The sequence below is a fragment of the Opisthorchis viverrini genome, assembly GCF_000715545.1.
Source record: "Opisthorchis viverrini unplaced genomic scaffold opera_v5_132, whole genome shotgun sequence".
Lineage (NCBI taxonomy): Eukaryota > Metazoa > Platyhelminthes > Trematoda > Opisthorchiida > Opisthorchiidae > Opisthorchis > Opisthorchis viverrini.
This window is the reverse complement of record NW_008751789.1, coordinates 553039-572128: the sequence shown is the minus strand read 5'-3', so window position 1 is coordinate 572128 and position 19090 is coordinate 553039. Positions and strand designations below refer to the sequence as shown.

The 19090-nt window shown below is 43.7% G+C and overlaps 2 protein-coding genes across 2 annotated transcripts; one reads left to right on the top strand and one right to left on the bottom strand.

Moving 5' to 3' along the window:
• Positions 1-4729: 4729 nt before the first annotated feature.
• On the bottom strand, positions 4730-18679 carry T265_14031 (hypothetical protein; the record flags this gene model as incomplete). Its single annotated transcript, XM_009171701.1, has 6 exons — positions 4730-5127; positions 7186-7506; positions 12391-12580; positions 14341-14508; positions 15503-15552; positions 18515-18679. The coding sequence occupies 6 exons, from the start codon at positions 18671-18673 to the stop codon at positions 4831-4833; spliced, it is 1185 nt and encodes a 394-aa protein (XP_009169965.1).
• Positions 7352-10875, top strand: T265_06418 (hypothetical protein; the record flags this gene model as incomplete). The annotated part of the gene is made up of 2 exons (XM_009171676.1): positions 7352-7410; positions 10698-10875. The coding sequence occupies 2 exons, from the start codon at positions 7352-7354 to the stop codon at positions 10873-10875; spliced, it is 237 nt and encodes a 78-aa protein (XP_009169940.1).
• Positions 18680-19090: the final 411 nt, after the last annotated feature.

The window sequence follows — 19090 nt, the reverse complement described above, 5'->3', positions numbered from 1 at the left end:
TATATATATATATATATATAACTAAACGAACTTTATGGTTGTACGGCAGTGAAGCATCAGTGCCAACACTGATGTTGCTGTCATTGATGATGATGATGATGGTAAGCTCCTAGTCAGATTCCGCCTTCAGCTTCCCGCGGTATTTTTAATCTTCATAGTTGGTACAGAACTCACGATTTTATTCCCACCTTACAATCCACTCAACGCCTCAGTGCGTTAGAAGGCTACTGGTCAGTGCATGAAGTGAGTTTTCTACATGTATCTGATATCTAAGTAGCTTGTCAGCTGATAACCTAAGTGGTGTATCCATATTTATCCTTTGCTTTATTTGGCGTGTGAGGACATCTGGGACGGATGAGAATTCATCATCTGACTGTTACACCTGTGAAAAAGGACGCCTAATTTCCAGACTTAGTCTAGAGATGTGCAAACCGTTGGTTTTCAAAAACGACTTGTGATGGAAATGTCAGCTTGTGGTCAAATGTTCATGAAGGCTGGAGCTTTTGAGTTCTGTCTATTCTCTTATGCTTTTACAACACTGGGTTACTGAGCAGCCACACATGGCAACCAATCGCTTTTTTGTTGGTAACTGTGTTCACTTGGACCGAGACTTATTTCCGTGCAAATCTTAGCGTTGTACTCGTTCGTCAGAAAGTGCATATCATAAAACACCAAGACGGAAGTTTGTGTTCCCGAACTATTCTCGGTCAGTAATGTGCTGATTTCCTTCGCATTAGGGGTGCAATTGTCCAATTATTCTTCAATGGAAGGTTCTGAGAGGGCATGCATAAAAAACATGCCTGTAAGGTTGTTGAGAGCTCAACAGCCCACGACCGGTTTCACTCTTCTTGGAGCTCCTCAGATAGGCGCAGCACCTGATTTCCCGTCAACATTATCTTCTACGTGGATCCGAATTGCACGAAATAAGCGAAATACTCATTGGCATACCAATTAGGCTTTGACGGGAGACTCACCAGTTGAATTTCTCGTTTGTGTTGTTTTTAAGCTTTAAAACAGCTACCTTAAAATTGATCGTATCTAAGTCACCTGTTCCAGCAGGTATCTCCAAACTGACCCACTTGTGGGCGAACGTTTGGTCCGAACCCCTATTAGATGAAAGAAATCGGCGCGCCTCCGCTTCCTATTTACATAACTAGTGCATACAACTGGTTTGCCATGTTTAAGCAACACATTTCCCGCTTCAAGCAGAATCAATCAATCAACTTACTGGGGGCTATAAATCGTGTGCCATAGGCACAATGGTCCCAGCTGCCATAGTTGCAATCACTGGAAAGTGGGAGAGTGTGAAATACAACCAAGCCTTGGAGGCGATGGCATGTTGGGTCAGTTCGGTAACTGGGTATCTACGCATTGAAGGCGATAATTTTGACACATGAGCGATTGGGCCAGTGCCATTGGTTTATCTACCTGGGCAGCTGTATCGGTCCCGGTGGTCTGGCGAGAGATATTTCCGTATGCATTGGGAAGGCCAAAGCAGCTTCAATGAAACTGCGTCACCTGTGACGTAGACGTAGTATCAGCGTATCTGTCAAGGGTCGAGATTACAAGGCTACGGTGCGATCCATACGGGTACTCATGCGTCAAATCTATTGCCTTCAATGCATAGCCCGCTTCCCAATCCCTCCTCAAAAGTCGATTGACAGACCCGTATTTCCGCACCAGTTTACCAGCTCCTACTTCCAATGCGCAGCTACCTACCCTATCGCCCCAAATCATCGATGGACGAAATTGTGAAGTTATGACCACTGTGCGACCATTGCTTGGTTCTTACAGATGATTATGATGATGATAGTCATTAACCATTAATGAATTGAGTCCTGGGGTCCCCGTCCAGGGAGACGGCAGTCGTCCATCCGACTAAGTTTACTGGTTAGTGTTCTCATACTTCGCTTCCAGGGCGTAGACTGCCCACCTCTCGGTCGCTTCCACGCAACAAAGGGCTGGGTGTAAAGAGGTCTGCGAGGTAGACGCTATTCTGGTGTGCGGAGTACGTGTCCTAACCAGCGTAACCTATGGAGCATGAGTAAGCCATCTATCGCACCACCACAGTGCACACCACCACAGAAAAACACGTCATGTCGGCGCCATAAATGTCGGAGGTTGGCAATTCGAAAAATAATCTCATCTCCATCCACTCCACTGGAACCTATACAGCTGTCAAGGTAAAGAAATTCATCTGCCACATCGATTGATTCCGCCCAGTCTTGTAGCAATAATTTACACTTTGCAGGTGTGAAGCGCATGCCAAACGCGTCCACAGGAGTTCGCATACAGTGCCCTCATAAGGAAAACCTGTGATCACCAAACACTGTCAAAGTTTCTGACAAGATTTTCAAAAACCTTATTAGTGTATTACGTTTAAAATATGTGATTTATATGTAATGTAATAGGACTTTATAACAACAGACGCAGCTGATATCCGACTTTTTAGATCTACGCCACCCCTGCAATTAACAGTCAAGTCAAATGTTACAACACATGAAACGAGTAAATGTGAGTCGGCCCGATTCAGTTGTGATTAACTGACCGATATGATCATTCGGTAAAATATAAACACCGAATGATTTAAGATCAGCTGTGCACTTCTAATTTCGTATGTAAAACAGCACACGTCCCAACCTGCGACATGACGAGCCGAATTCAAAGATAACCCTTGCTGTTGCCGCCCACAACCGATGGTTAAAGGCTAGGGTCGTACCGCGTGATAGGCTGAGACTGAACCTTTCAGGATCTGACTTGACGGTGTTGATTCGGAAACTCAGTTGTCCTTCAGGAGGGTAGCGGTACCCTGAACATCTAGCTTTCGAGCAGAATGACCTAACTGTTAGAGTCGTCGCTGCTGTGGTAGTTACCTGCGACGTGGGATGCTAAAGTAGCGTTCGCTAACAACGGTGTAAATACTTTGTCGAGGTGATGGACGTTCAGAGTCCACTTTAAACAGTAACCGTCAAAGACCTCGAGGTTGCGCATGCACCCGAATCGGCCAACTTTCACTATCGGAAGTAAGGGCTGCTGCATGAACCTATGAGCACAGGTTGATTTCACTTCCGAAAGGTGTTCATACTTTGCGTATTGATACGATGATGAGTCTATTCCTTAGCTTGCCCGTTGATCAGAAAGATAGAACCCAAGTGTCAAATGCAGCGGAGCGTTTAGTTGCATCCAATTCTTATCCGTCAGACAATTTCTTGCGTGGAGCCAAACTAAAGAGTACTGGCGTTGATCGCCAACCATTGGATCGTACGGGGTAGCTAGTAGGACATATGTCTCATTGGATGAGAGGTCGAATCCGCAGTCCTTTTTGTCGCAAACTCGAACTTGAGTCTTCGTTAACAACCTGTGCTGTGAGCCATGAGGTTGGCTGGCGAACGGTGAATGGAGTAGAACGCAGCGCGAAAGTTCGAATTAAGCAATGAATACCTGGCGATATTTGGCAGGATCTTCCAGCGTTGGCGCAAGGTGAACATCTGGTCCACACAGCTTTTCTGGGAGCGGACAATACCTTGGCTGGGCCATGTCTGAGCACCGAAAGTCAAGGAATACGACAGCATTTGTGCAACTCATCCCTCAATTACCATTCTTAGGAACTGGGAACAAAATCGGGACGTCCCACTCAGACGGGATAAGCCCGGACATCCACACGGATGTATGTAGCGGTTGGAGCATTGGGAGGATCCCAAGCTTTGTTCCTAATAATGAGAGTAGCACTGAAACACGAATAATTTTCGAAAACCTCGCGAGCGACACTGAAATAGTAGGCTGGTGTGTAAATAAACATTCATCGTCCGAGGCATCAAGTTTTATGCATCTTAAGCTCTCCATAGAATAGAGTAATCATCGCTCCTCTCGTGTTTCATTGTCCGTAGACTATCCACCATGGATCTATGGCGACTTCTGCATCCCAAGATACACTGACGTAGCAAACTAATTTTCCATCTCGATTGAGTCTTTTTGACCAGCTAACTCCTCACATGCAGTTTCGTCAGAAATCGTGACCTGATTAAAAATTGGAGTTCACGAGCTTCTCCTCGAACATGGTATGTTTTCCGTCCATTTTTGGCTGTGATCACAGTGTCCATTCGTCTAACATCAATCACCAGGTGATTATTAGATATCCGTACACAGTTTGCGATTTTGATTTGTGGATGAAAACATTCACTCAGTGGTCCGAATACGTTGTTTCAAACCGTATTGCACCGAACAGGCTTTTCCCCTGAAATTTCTTCCAGCTCTTTAGCTATGGATAGGGCTCATCAGCACTTTATGCGCGAGAGTTCGAACCAGTTAGCAGCCGTTCTTTTTTTTTTTGAAGACTAAACCGTAGCCTTAACTCACTATGCTGCCAAGGGAACCCATAGGAGTGCACATAGTTCACTTGTGAGAGTGTGTTCCATATTCGAACGAGATTTCGACAGAGCTCTTTCGCCGAAAGCCAATTAGATCACGTCATATACTTCTAAATGACTGTCATCATGACATACTGTACTAAGATGAATGACCACACAAGTACAACCCAATAACACCTAGAATTGTAAGATGGTGTCATGGGATAATTAAGATGACAACATCGACCAAGTACGCGCGCCGGGTGGCCTATCATCGACGGGTGTTCCTTGTAATGGGACTTCGAAAAATTTGACGCTAACGCGGAAGGCGATAAAACTCGCCACACGCAGATACAGCTGATTCCCCATCGAACCCATCAAGGCTTTTATAAAATCAAATGGAATTCGTATACAAGTAACTGATTGGGTTTCTTCAAAATATGATCTGGAGTGTTTCTGTCGAGCAATAATAAATGAATGTCATCTAGCACATAATTACAAAGCGCCCCAAGATACCCCAGTGGTCTGAGGGAAAACACGTGTGTTTCTGGATGCGTTCTAGCCCACGAAGGCCGAAATCAATCGGTTTGAGGTACCCACCAGAGCAAAAGTACATACGGTCGTACCTGTGGGACTGGGGATGTTTGGCTGGCACATACTTGGAAAACCGGCCTGCGTTGGAGTTTCGAACAGGATCCCAAGTGCATTTCAGCTCAGGCCGAGCCCCGGTCTGTTCCCAAACGTCCTGAAGACCTACTGGAAGGCCTCCGAGTTGGCTAACCTGACAACAGACATAAATAAAAGCCCTTAGAATAACTTTAAGTATGCTGGGAAGGTCGATCGAATCAATATTTAAAAGCTCTGTGATTCTCCGATTATTGGAACAAGTTGGCAAGCACAACAAACGTGCAGCAAAGATTCCCTTCTGCCGCAAAACTTATAAGACATTATGGGGGACAACAAAACACAGTTCACTTCATTTATGTGCATAAAGATGTTTTTTCACTTATGAGACCATGGCAGTCTCAGATTAAATTGTAGATCTTTTGAGGAACCTCAGTGAACTTCAGTCTCTGCGACCAATTGCTTCGCGATACGACCTAGAACGATCCGTTGAGTTAACTCCTGTGTGCTTGATGATCGATGGTTTGAACCCGGTTTCAATCCTAGTTAAGGTCAATTAACATGCCCTTTCGGGACACTGAAATTCGACATTTGGTGCGTATATAAAGGAAACTTTAACACAGCGGTTCTCACAAAATCGTTTTGAGCGTATTCAACAAAATGTGCATATCATTGTGAAAGACCATTTTAGTGCTGGTGATTTGTTAACATTCATAGGAAACTGCCAAAAATAGCACAGCTCCAGGAGTAAACAACCGGCATGATATGCATCTGCGTGGTTGGATGGCCTTCTATTCTGTGCGAGTGAATTATACCTCTGGCCATTTTAAACTGGATCCTTCCGCTCTTCTACAAACGGTTTTGGATCGGAATCCTTGCAGACTTCAGCAGTTCAACTAACATTTCGTGCTGTCAGAGAGGTCGACTAATGGTGAAAAGCCGAGAAGTGTACAGCTGCTTCATCCTTATTGGCAATCATCATCAGAACATATCTCATGTAAAAATAAAAGAGTTTAGAACCGGTTCCAGCCAGTGGTTGAGCACTTAACGGTTCAGCGTGTGATTAGCTCTCAAAGCCGGGGAGCGGCAGGCAAGTGATTAAATAAATTTGACAAGGCTAGCTGAAACAAAGAAGCGACATAATCTTCGTGGATGGGAATTAAACGATAAAAACCCATATCTAGTGGGCAAAGTGCAGCGAATACGACAGGCACCACATTGGACAATCCAGAAGAAAATATCTACACAGATCAATGAACAAACATAGCCTTAAGAAGGCATGGTCTACTTTCTTTAATTTTCATACACGAGAAAGATCAGAAAAGTCAGTGTATCTGTACGGAAGACATGAAAATTCTACAGCCTGGAGGTTACGAACACGCAAGGGAGTCACCAGAAGCAGGACAATCCACGCAACCGACACATTGAACTGCACCCAAGCTATGCATCGCGAGCTCAATCGAGTAACACAAACACACAAAGGGAAAAGACGACAAGACCGGCCACGGAGTAATTTGTAAAAAGTCACAGGATCCGGATCAGAACCAACCAGAACACGAGTGAAAAATTCAATCAGTAATATTACTCATAATCAAAACTCACCCCCTTAAGAAGCACGACCATCCGCTTCGCTTCCTGACAACGCAGCTATGATGTCAGCTCGATTGACGAAAAATTATCTATCCAGCAAACAACTCGAACAAACAACGAAACTCGGATTTGACACAAAGAGATACTCTACCGTGGTGTGTCCAAAGGTGCTAGAGCAAAAATTACGTTCGTTGGGATCTCGATAAATATCAATCGTACATTGCTTGGTGCCGTTCCGTACTGTTTCACAGCAGGAAAAGTCAATGCTTATTGTGGTTGTGCAACTCCCCTCTTGGGAACTGGCTTCCTGTCCGGTCCACTAGAGTCTGCCAAAATGCACGTTGGTTTGAGGTAGTCTTTTACTGTTTGAAGAATTATCTCTTCCAGGTTGTGTGGGAATCTTCAAGTATGGATGAGGACCATGAGGCAAAGGCTCATTCTGGTCGGTAGCTGGTTCGCTATGAAATTGTTCTATCGATCAGATCTATTGGCTGGTCGAAGCAACTAGCCTCCGGACACGAAAAACCTGGTTATGTGGCGTCGTAATGAATCAGCGGCACCTGTGATGACAGCCATTTAGCCTGACTAGCAGTCACTTCGAGATGCAAGGTTGAAAACCACTCACCTCCGAATCGCGAAGATTTAAATCTCCGCAAAATATAGACGCTACTCGTGTTTGGGATAGATCAACGTTGGAATTTGTACTGAGTTGTAGCATATTGGCCCAAACCTGTTTCAACTGAGATTTTCTCTGCTTACATCCATCTCGACAGCTCTCCAAATGGGCAGTGATGACACGAAGGCGAAGTGGTGGAGGAGAGGGTTGGTTGTTATTCTCACAGATCGGAGGGTGAGTGACATCCTTAGCTGACCACCTGGCGCGATCGAGTAGTACATCAACCGCTACGGTGTGTCGTCCCATCTGTGAGCCGAAGAAAGGGGTGACCTGCGGGAAATGTTACATAAAAGGTTTTCAGATAAGCATTTGCAGTTGTGGAGAGGAAACTATGAAGAATAAAGAGTAAAGTCAAATCTGTGAGGTGAAGTGTCTTGCGCGGACACGGTTCAATTCCCGTCTGGCTCTGCTATCTGATAGAATCTATGAACCTACGTGGATGTGACCAGTGTTCACATTGTATGAATTGGGACAGAAACGTCTGAAGTGTCAACACAGTTCGCGGAAAAACGATAGGAAGGCCGACGTTTTCACCTTAAGCCTACTACCAATGATTGGACATGAAAATGGAGTTGAAGTTTGACCAGTATATGAAATAGAATTAAGGATTTACAAAAAGGTAACGCGAATCCCGTAATGCGGAAAAAGAAGGGCGCGATGAACGTATTTGGCCGACCGAGGAAGTCGACCCCCAGCGTTTTTGATGACAAATTCCGGTCATTTCGCCCTAACATCTTTTGACGACCTGTTTTAGTGGATATTAGTGGGACGTTGGGCAATATTTATACCAATTCACTTCGGTTCCCGTTTTATGGCTGGCATGTACCCAACTTTGGGCATATTTATACCAATTCACTTCGGTTCCCGTTTTATGGCTGGCATGTACCCAATCGAGCTGAAACTAAGGAGAAAAGTTGACCAGTTCAGTAGTTTTGTGATGAGACAGGAGCCAGTTGATGATTAGACGATACATGTGACCCGGTGCTCTGTTTTTGTAACTATTTCATCATCTTACCCATCTACCAATGAGTGGCTGTATACCTTAAGTTTCCAGAGACCTACGAAGTCCTGATTCAAACGATGATATACGATAGTGTTGCTAATTCGCTTATTTCTCAGGTTGACGGAAACTGATTTCTGTAAGACGCGGGGAATCTCTAAGCAATGTTTTCTCACTATATGTGTTAAAATAGTTCCGAAGCTGAATCCGGGTGAAATTAAATTTCATTCCAGTTAACCAATATTGAACCTGATGCCGATTTCGTTCTCTAAATATCAAGTTTCTCTGGAATTGGTACCATTTTTCGAGTTATCTGAACACACCATGTGGCATGGTTGAACACTGCCATCGCAGACAGGATACGCTCCCTTAAAAATTTCATGTCTTCTCAGTTTGTACAACAAATTAATTAGCTTCAATCCTTCAGTGTGCCGAATACCCTGGTGCATATAATCAGATATAGTTATTTTTCGCAAGGGCTACCACGAACCGGCTTTTGGCATCTTCTAGATAAAGTATAGCATTCAACGTCAGTTGTCCAGATTTTTGAAAAAATTATGAGACGGAAACCAGCGTCTAGCTGAGTGGAGAATTTCAAACCAATGCACCGTCTCCCTAAAAAATTGAAGGCTTTTGCCCATTGTTCGAAAGGTGAGACGACATTGGGTGTTCTAGTATCCAAACACACTCTGGCTGGTTAGTTAAATGTGATAGCTAACTCAGCCAAGGCCGTATCGGATCAATGAGAACAGAGCATCATTTCGGTTGGGCTAGCTGACGTGTTTAAAATCCGAAATGCTTCAGCGATTACGAAAAAAAATCAAAAGACCTCCTGGTTTAACAGCGCATGTATCGAACAAAATCTCACGTAACCTGGAAGCCACAAAGCAGACATAATGACTATGTTGGAAGATAGATAAATCCGATGCAAAGAAGGACAACAGATATAACAACCACACAGAAGAGGTCTACCTCCATCAAAGAGTGCTGGTTTAAGAGGTCATAGTCTGTGAAATAGGAAAATAGGCAGCATCCAGTAATTAGTACTGATGATACTTGTAACACTGATGCACATATTTGGAAACCGGACACGTCAGTGTTGCCTAGTGAATTCATATATCAACAACAAGGTGAGACAGTTCCACAAGAAGGAGCAATGGCTCACACTTCTCGCCCATGATGGGCTGACTCAGGCTTCATTTTTGACCGAAGAACTCAAAGCTCTAGCTCTGTCCAAACAAGAGCGTCTGAATACCAACAGTGCACCAAAGACAGGTGGTCAAGTAGGTTCAAAACTGAGGTGGTTAACCATCGGCGAAAGTGTCCAGATACTCAGCTGAACCATCATGAAAAGTTCCAATGGGAAACTGACCGACAGTTTAAAACTGTGGCAGTCTGATACCTATATCGCGTCCATTCTTCACCGTCTGGCAGTTTAGCGTCAGTTCCTTTATTGCAGATTAGTATCATAATTGCGAGGAAAACTCGTAAAATTCGCATCACTCGCATCATCAAAGTAAGTCGTGTGTTTTATTTACAATCACCGCACCACATGTCTTTCACATTTGACACATTTTCACATTTGATAGAGTGGCGAATGCCTTCCGAATTCTAAAAACGGAAGGTGGACCCTAAAGCGTTTGACCATATCAGTGTGAATATGAGTTTAGCTATCAATTTTTCGTTGTTTGGATTCGGTCCCAGCCCCAAGAATGTAAACTTAGTGACTGAAAAAAGGTAGTGTTTCACCGAAAAGTTGTTTACGTCTAAGGAGCGTATCGGCTTCCATTGGAAGCGCCGCTACGCACATAAGCCACACAATTGCGGAACCAGTGGGTGAACGCATAACACCTGGTTCGAGCTTCAGTAAAACTGCGAGGTGCTTAAGTTTGAGGCAAGGTATTTATCATTTCGGAACGGAGAAAAAAATCAGAGGCTTCGGTCTCCAACGTTGCGAAAGGGGTGGACCATCGTGTAATGTGGTAGTGTCATTTGCTACTGGAACGGTTTCGTTAATGTAAGCATAAGAGCTGCTGACTATGTGTAGCTGCTGGGGTTATAAAAGCCACGTTAATGGTGGCTGGTCGTAGTGTATTCACCTGAAGTTGTTAGTGAGCTAGGTGTGACAGAGGGTGAAAATCTACGAAATATCCTGCGAGTCCACTATATCCTGTGGCATCAAGAAGGATGGTCTTCTCACCTGATCTCTTCAAGATCAGCGATACTATCACAGAAGACTCAGTCCGAGCCTATGAACCTGTGGAACTGAAACGTACGCTCAGTAATATCCAACACACAGACAATCTCATGTTGTACTGATGCGGATAATAGTAAGTAGTCTAAATACTTCTGCCTTAGGGTTTGGTGCTTCACGCCTGCGAAGTATAGGGTGCTGCCGCAAGACTGGATGAGCTCGAATCTGAATCTCATGCTTGCGAAGGAGCCGATTTAGCTGTCTCAGGCCCAGTGGATTAGCTAAAGACGATATTTCCATCTGCATTGGGAAAGCTAGAGCAGTCTTTGTCAAACCGCATCACCTGCGGTATAGGCGTGACATCAGCTCATCTGTCAGCTACAATGCAGCTCCCATATTGTTATACGGGTCAGAAACCTGGCCGCTGCGTGCGGAGGACGTTTAGTATTTGACCATTATTGTCTTCAGAGAACTGCCCGAGTCTGGTGGGAATACTGGATCAGTAAAGCTCGAGCAAGTTTCCAGTAGAATGTCTCACTCATGATAGATGAAATAACACGTGATTTGAGTTTAATTTATTTGCCCCAAACACGGGGATGTAGATTAGCGGTTCCTGGCGGTGGTTAAAAAATTAGTAGATTTGATACATTTACTGATTGTTGATCGGTTCACCGACAGTGTACTTTGATTCACAGGCTTTGCGTTATAATTCGAGAATGTATTATCGATAGGCGATTTGGTGCGCCTTTCTCCCTTCTATCGCGCATTGAAGTGACTTTCAAAGGGTATCTTATACTACCAGAGTACTAAGTCCTAAGAAACTCGTTCTCCGTTAGTGAACGACCAAGCATGTGAGTGTTTCTTATTGAACGGGAATGAGACAGAACTGATCATCTCTTCTAGGAGAGTTTGTGTTCGTTTATTCTCGCTTGTCAAAATACCTGGACTGTATTCGTAAATGACGTCAGTCTTCTCTGATAACGTAATGTGTTCGTAGGATCAAATAAGGACAAAATAGATCGCAATCGAAATATCTCCCAAAAACTATACACAGAGAAACTCCGTCTCTTCGAACACAGACAAATGCTTGCAAGCAAACTGGGAAACTAGAATACCAAACTAACAATCAGTAAACACAAGTGGTCTAACAACATTCCAACTAACTGGGCTCTCAATATCCCCATTAATTGGCAATAACTTTGGGTGTTGTGAGTGCAAAGTAGCCAGTAGACGGGAAGTTCTTCGTTGCCAATGAGGCTCAGCGCAACAGCAGTTACATTCCCCAACAAATCGAATCCACAGCTTGTAATAAAAACAAACGATTCAAAGAAACACGAGCAGGGGGGGAAGGGAGGTGCTAAGAAAGGTATGCGAATCAATCGATTAGCCAAAGCGCGCACTTTAGATAAGCCAGCCAAAAAGATGGATACTACTGAAAACGGAAGGTGCACAAAAAACATACGAAAAAGAATCAATTGGAAAAAGTTTGGAACCGATTGAGAAATCATCATTTCAGAAGAGCTTGGTAAACAATCGGTAGTTTTTATTTGGGCAACGTTTCGCTTTTGACACACAAAGTACGAAAAAGAAGAATAAGATTGAAGTGGACCAGTCAGAAAGGTTAAAATAAGAACTTAGAGAATAGTATCCAACGGACCAGTCAAAATCAGGAAACAGCACAAAACACACGGACTGAAACGTAACATAATTCTCAGAGTTGCCATACACTCTAAAAGTTACGTGAACGCACGTGGAGAGGAACAACAGCTATTCAATTGTGTACTGACAAGGTCTCCTCAAATAGTGGCGAAACGCTTGCAAATAGACTGTGAAACTCGCAAACAAACGCATCGAGAATGGCTTGCAAGCTCACTGTGAGGAGCAACATAAATTCCAGCTTGGATCACCTTAATAACAAGCAATGAGAAATAGAAATATTCGCTAAACTCCACTCGCTTACCGCAAAACTGGAAAGGTCTACTGATAAGCCTGGACATTTTCTGACCAGTAAAACTACGAAGTAGTGTATACAATCCGCATGGCTATCATCTGTTGCGCTGAAAATATGGTAGTCCTCTGCCAGCTGTGTCCGCAAAGCATCCAAACTATCAAGGACCACCTCTTGGAGGCAAACAATGTCCGGCAGTTCGCTGTCAGCGAGGGAAAGAGAGGAGTAAGAATGGATTTGAAGTACACCAGCATACAGCATGGTGCAGCGAAAAATACACTGTGGAAAAACAATCGCTATGGTCTTCTGCGTAATTCACACGGGGAACTCATTGTTGACTATTTATGGTTCTGTTCTTCTGAAACGACCAAACGCGCACAGCCGGTAATAGCAGTTTTACCGGGAAAGAGGTTTCTATATTGAAAGCAATATGAACATAAGACCCAACTAATATCTGGTTCAGCGACCATCAAATAGATGTATTCCTTACGAAACCGTGATAACTTCAATGGGTGCCAGAGGAACTCTTACAAGAACCGTCCGAAACACGAGAGTTGCCTATGGAGTCGTTGAGAAGAGGGTTAGTTTCATGCGTCAAAACAGCGTAGGGAAATAAGATGTCGTAATCCGACGTTTCGGTTGCCGTGCGCAACCTTCTTTCAAGTATTGTGGGAATCTACATGGCGTTTGATCTTTTTAAAACTATCCGAGCCGAATTAGGCTCGAAACTCCTAAGACGGCTGGTTTCGTCACCATTTAAGAGATTCAGTAAAATGAGTTGCAATCATTCATTTATTGTATCCGAGGGTAATTCAAGCAAGATCACTGACTCCGCCAGCTGTTGGTGGCTGTGAAACCGATGGACTCCGTTTCATTTGATGGCCTTATTCTAAGGAAGTGTGACTACCGAGCCGCACTTTCTCACTTTCCTTTCTAGCTGCAGTAATCCGGACCTGAGACACGAGATTGGAAACTCTACATGTTCCAAGGGTTGTGAAAGTTGATTGTTACAAAGGACGACATAGCTGAAGAGTTAAGGTAGAGGCTACTGACTGAGAGGCCTCTGATTCGAACCCAAAGCTGGCTTTTTGACTGCTCTTGTGCGGCCTTGAGTAATCTGGCATTAATTTAGCTATCGTGCTTCCCTCGAATGGCCCAGCAGCTGTGTCGAAGGGATTCCACAGATGAACGATTTCTCTTTACAGACGAGGTATTCAAATGTCCAACGCACTGAATTTTCTTACCTCCAACCGAATCACTGCCAGCGATATTTCTATGTATCCAAAACATTTGAATAAGGCGGTTTGAATGGACGAAACGGTCATACCATGTCGAATAAAGTAAAAGATCTTACGTTCATTTGTGTATAGTGAAATCCTGGTCAATTAACTAACTGCTAATCGGTGGGGTCCGGTTCTACGTTTTCAAAAAAATTATGATATTACTGCTGCTCTGGATGGCACATGTGCCTTCAGAACGACACTACCGAAGGGCATCTTTCAACACACGATCTATCCTGAGAAAGATCTCCTAGCAGGAGAACTACACACAAATGGCTTCTTCGTACTAGTTGCACTGATGTATCATAACCGTAGGGCTTTAGAATCGCCTTCAATTCAAGTGCTCGGAAATTTCTGCTGAAGGGTATCAAAACCCTTTCTATCCCTTTTACACATCTATACCGATTGGAAAGAATACGTTCAGAATGGCGGAAACGGTCGAAAACTCTCACCTCACAGAGCCCTTTTGCCGCCATTTCTATTGATCCTCTACAGATTTTAATACTTGACGAGCACCACACTCTTTTATCAACATAGCATACTCCACACTAACGAGCGTCTACAACAGAGACCGTCTTGGATTCTACGGCTAACAGAGTGATGTCATGGTGATTTTCACATAGTCTTGAGTAGACGCTCAAGAATTCTAATCTTGTAGCAGTGATTCGATGTAAGCACTCACCTTTTCAGGCAACTGAGTATAGCCTTCAGTCGTACATGAAAATTTGTCTTGTCCAGTCCATCAATATTCCAAGAAAGTACATTCAAGATGTTGCTTTGCTGGAACACTACCGATTTGTCCAGTTCGCTCTGGTCATCGGACTCGGTCAGATCAACGTAGGCCCTCATTCTGGGTTGAAACGCAAATAGTTCGACATGTGATGGCTAGTGAACCCTTAACGACAACACACTCCTGATAACCTTACCACGTCTGAAAGCGATACCGAAAAACACGGAAATAGTAGGGAACGATGGAAAAACGCTTAATATCACACTAACGGAGATTGAATGGCCACCAAAATAACATGTAATGTGATGCCTTGATTGTTGAAATCTAACTTAATAAGTTATTTAATGTGCTTGATTTTCGGATCCGGTTTTTAGAGCTGAAGTATGGTCAGTGAACCATACTTCCATACCACACTGACCAGTGGACCTGGTCAGTGTGGACCAGAGAAAAGTAAGAACCAAGTTTGATCCGCCGTCACGTGCTTGCTTAATTTTATCAGTTATAGTCCGTGAATATTGCAGAAACCATATCAGGGAGATATGCAGATTCCGTTCGATCTGTGGACAACACAGCTTATTCATTCGAAGTCCATAAATGGCGCAGGACTAGATCATCGGCTGGCAATCGAATACGAACAACAACCGTGCGCAGAGAAAAAAATAAACCGGTCACCTGTACCGTTAACGGAAGACCCAGCAAATTCTCTGTGACGGCTCCTCTAAGAGCGTACTGTTGTGCACCAGCAGCCCGACCGAAACGTGCTTACTTGACCGTAATGTGCCGAACACTAGCTACACGACTGGCTTTCAACCCAACACGGAAATGGGGGAAGGGTAGCTGAATGCCAGTGTTGTAGAACATCAGTGATAGGAGCAGTGTCACACTTATCGTAAGACCCAACAAAGGTGGTGCTATTCATTTAGAGTGGAAAAGGTCTTGAGAAAGGGTGTTTTTCGTGGGGAATGAAGGTTTACGGAAAGAGATAAGCATCATAACTGATTTTCAACAAAAGAACAAGCCCAGAGTAAAAAAAGTAACAGTCCTCGAGAATGGGTGTCTTTACCACAGCGGTTTTTGTTCAAAGGAAAACGAGGGTCGATATGTGGGAACTTACACTGGGTTGGATGGTCCACCATGTTCTCGGAAGTAGTCCGAGAGTGCCTTCTGCAACGGGATATGCAAGGAAAGGTACATATTCGTTCAAATGGAAATTTGTCTGCAAAGCAGATTCAAAACAGTGTATTCGACAACAAAGGTAGTTTCATACCCGGCAGAAATCAAGGAGACTAAACACATCAATAACCGATACATTTGTCAAGTGTTTCATACAAGCAGACGATATGGAACAGCTGGAGGTATCGACGAAACTGATACCCTGGAATGAATCCAACTGAATCAACATAACACTCCAACATCCGTATCTCCCACAAAATGATTAGATTACCGAGTGATCCATTCCACAAGTAGCGAGCCAACTACAGTACGACTCGCATTTTCACTTCCTAGTATTCTATGCTTTTTAACCAAAAGTAACTTCAGATGGAAATCACCTACAATAGGATGTGAAAGTGATTTCCTTTTGGTGTTTGACTAAATGTGGCCAAACAACACCCAGGGCACAATCAATTTTGGCATATTATTGCCAGAAGCATGAGAATTTGTTGTAGTAGATAAATGGCAATCAGAACTGTACATCATGGACTGACAAAATCTAACTGAAGTTCGTGATGTCCCGGAAGAATCGCGTTTCAAAACGACTACAGAGCGACCAAACTCTTGTCACACGACATGGGAAGATACAGTCATTGTAGGGGCAGTAGCTGTCAACGGAATATCGTAGTCTGAGCCAGCTTTAAATACCACCCCAGGATGAATTGAAAACTAACGCAGTGACAGAATAATCCGTCTGATAAGATATTGTGGGAGATTTTGTGCACCAAATATTTCCATGTTTTCTACGTGCCTGGATGAGAATACCTAGCACGTTAACCAAATCAATATAGTGTACAAATGTGACATTTTCTCGGTTAACTTTGCAGCCGAACTCATTTTGAACATCGTCTAGCATTTTCAGTTAGGAAGCTTCAATTTGTTTGGCAAAATGATTCGACACAATACCAACACATATGAAACACTCCGACAGGAATCCTAGGATTTCCGGAGAGGTGTGCAATTCTTCAAGTCATCCTTCAAACTCACCACGATGCTCCCATGCGACGTGATATCGTGTGGTTCCTGTTGAGGAATTCCTTTTCACTCCATTCTTGTGCAATGCCTTTGCTGAAGTGAAAGGGTGACCGTGCCGGTAAGGCGTTATGGTCTAGTTGAAGGTCCATTGTTTCTCTAACTCGGGACGGTCAGCTAAACCTTGATTTCAAACCGATAACATGAAGCACACGAGGACGGGTTTGAAGGCGAAAAAATTGAAGTCGAAAAGTCAAGTAGAGTCTGTTCGATAGGTCTACACACGCGGGGCAAATAGTGTAGTCCGTAACATTCTGTGGAGAATTTTGTGACGTGACTGCTATAAGATATTATTATTCGCACGCCAGTGTCCCAGGAAAACGAAAACAATGCTGCCAAAGCGGCTGGGATGACCAATTAGACGTCTAACAAACCCAACTTCAGAGAACGAGTCTTCGGGAATGCTGGGGTCGTTTTGTATGTTGAAATCAGGCTAAGAGAAAGTGTCCCCTGCATGGGTACAATCTTGGCAGCGTGTTTTCCGGTAGTCCAAACACCTGGGCACATCACCGATATCGTCATCAGTGTTGAAACACCCGTTTACCAGTCGCACAAGTGTTTAGGTTATTTGAGAAAAGATATGCCGGAAGTGGAAGCCCACAGTTCTAGTCTGGCATGGACATGCGATATGCATTCACTTTCAAAACGCAGCCAAACAATCTGGATAGAAACTAGTGACCCGAATCCCACTGACTTCCGTTTGTTATCACATGCTGCAATGTACATGACCAAATATAGGGAGGATCACTTGAACACCATTCCGGAAGGCTAGCGGCGTCTACAGTATCCAAACTTTCCGTAACATCCTCAAGTACCTTGTGCTCATCTCACAATTTACGGCAATCCGGAATCGTCACGGAACACTACACCTTTCTTGATAATCGAGTACTAAGAAGGCTAGTTCCTTGCCATGGATATAGTCTTGAAGGAACGTACCGTTATACCATTGAAAATATGTTGAATAACTATATCATTGTGAATTCACAAATTGCAAATTGATTATTTGCAGCGTATTCAGCTGAAGAATATTATAGATGAGGGATTCGGCTGGAATTCCGTTGGGTCGCCCGTTGACAGAAACATAAAACAATGTATTACATCAATTGCATACAGTTTGGCGTCAAGTTAGAACAAAAGGATAGCTGATATTCGGAGAGAGCGCGTATCCGATGTGTGTGAAAAAGGGCGAAACCGATCGCAGGCTATCGAAAGGTTTCTAATGATAGCGATTAGTCAGAATTGACACCCACCGCTAATGAAGCCGGTTAGTTGCGAGAAATCTCACTAGCTGGTTTTTTGACTGCATTAACAACTCGATCAACCCTGTAGCTTATTCACTTGGCCTGACAAAGCAGTTGTGTCAATATCGAAACGCCCAGCGATAAATTCACCGATTGTTTACCAAGCCTTTCCGGAACGATGACAACCCAATCGGTCCGAAACATCTTTCAATCGATTGAAAAGCTGTGGAGACCTTCAAAGTTTGTGATCCACGATGCTCCTACTAGCCATCTGAACAACGCAGCAGACCTTCAGAAGGACAGGATTGCGGAGCACACTGTGTTCCCCAAGGAGAGGGAATCATGGCTCACAAAAGCACCAAATCAATGAACTCTCTGATGCCTAGCAATATTATATGCCACCAACGAACGCAATCGTAAGCAAAAAGAAAAGCCCATCGAGTGTTGCTAACGGTGCACACATTTTGGTTTCAGTTACAAGTATTTAGAAAGTGACTATGTGATGGAACAAATGAATGGTGATGGAATCGACAATACCTGCTGGTCTGTATACAAAGACCAGCACGCAATCAGAAAAACAAAAATAAATACCGATACTGACAGTGCAAAACTGCATGAGAAATCCCAACACAAGCAGTTACCTCTAGGTTCCATTCCCGATCCTGGAGATACATCATCGCCATAGCGTTGTCCGTATGGGTAACTTGTGAAAACTCGGAACATCGCTTCATTAAATCGTCACCATCTCCGCTAGAAGCTGGATCCACTTCCATAGGAACCAAATGATCACGACGTGCCATATTCAGCTGAAGTGGGTTAAAATAACTATTTTTGTTGGAAAAAACAACACAGAGTCTATCAGGGCTGCATTTAGCGCATAGCTAAATGGTACATGGTACAACTGAACCCAGGAACTGATATTGCTACTGGTCCATAGTTGACGTATACTAAAAAACGTTTCTGAAAATGAAACAACAGATCATACATAGTCGAAAACGACACAGCATTCAGCTCTCACTTACAAAATCAAGGAGTCACCTGATTATGGCACCGCCCACATTCTGGTGGAACGATTCAGCATACAAGCCAAGCTGGAAACATCCGCTGGCGATGATGCGTATAGGATAAAAGAATAACACCGAAAAATGGACGCGGGAAACAAGTTCTAAGATCTAGCTATCAGACGATGACCGTTAGGAAGGGAGCATATTTATGCT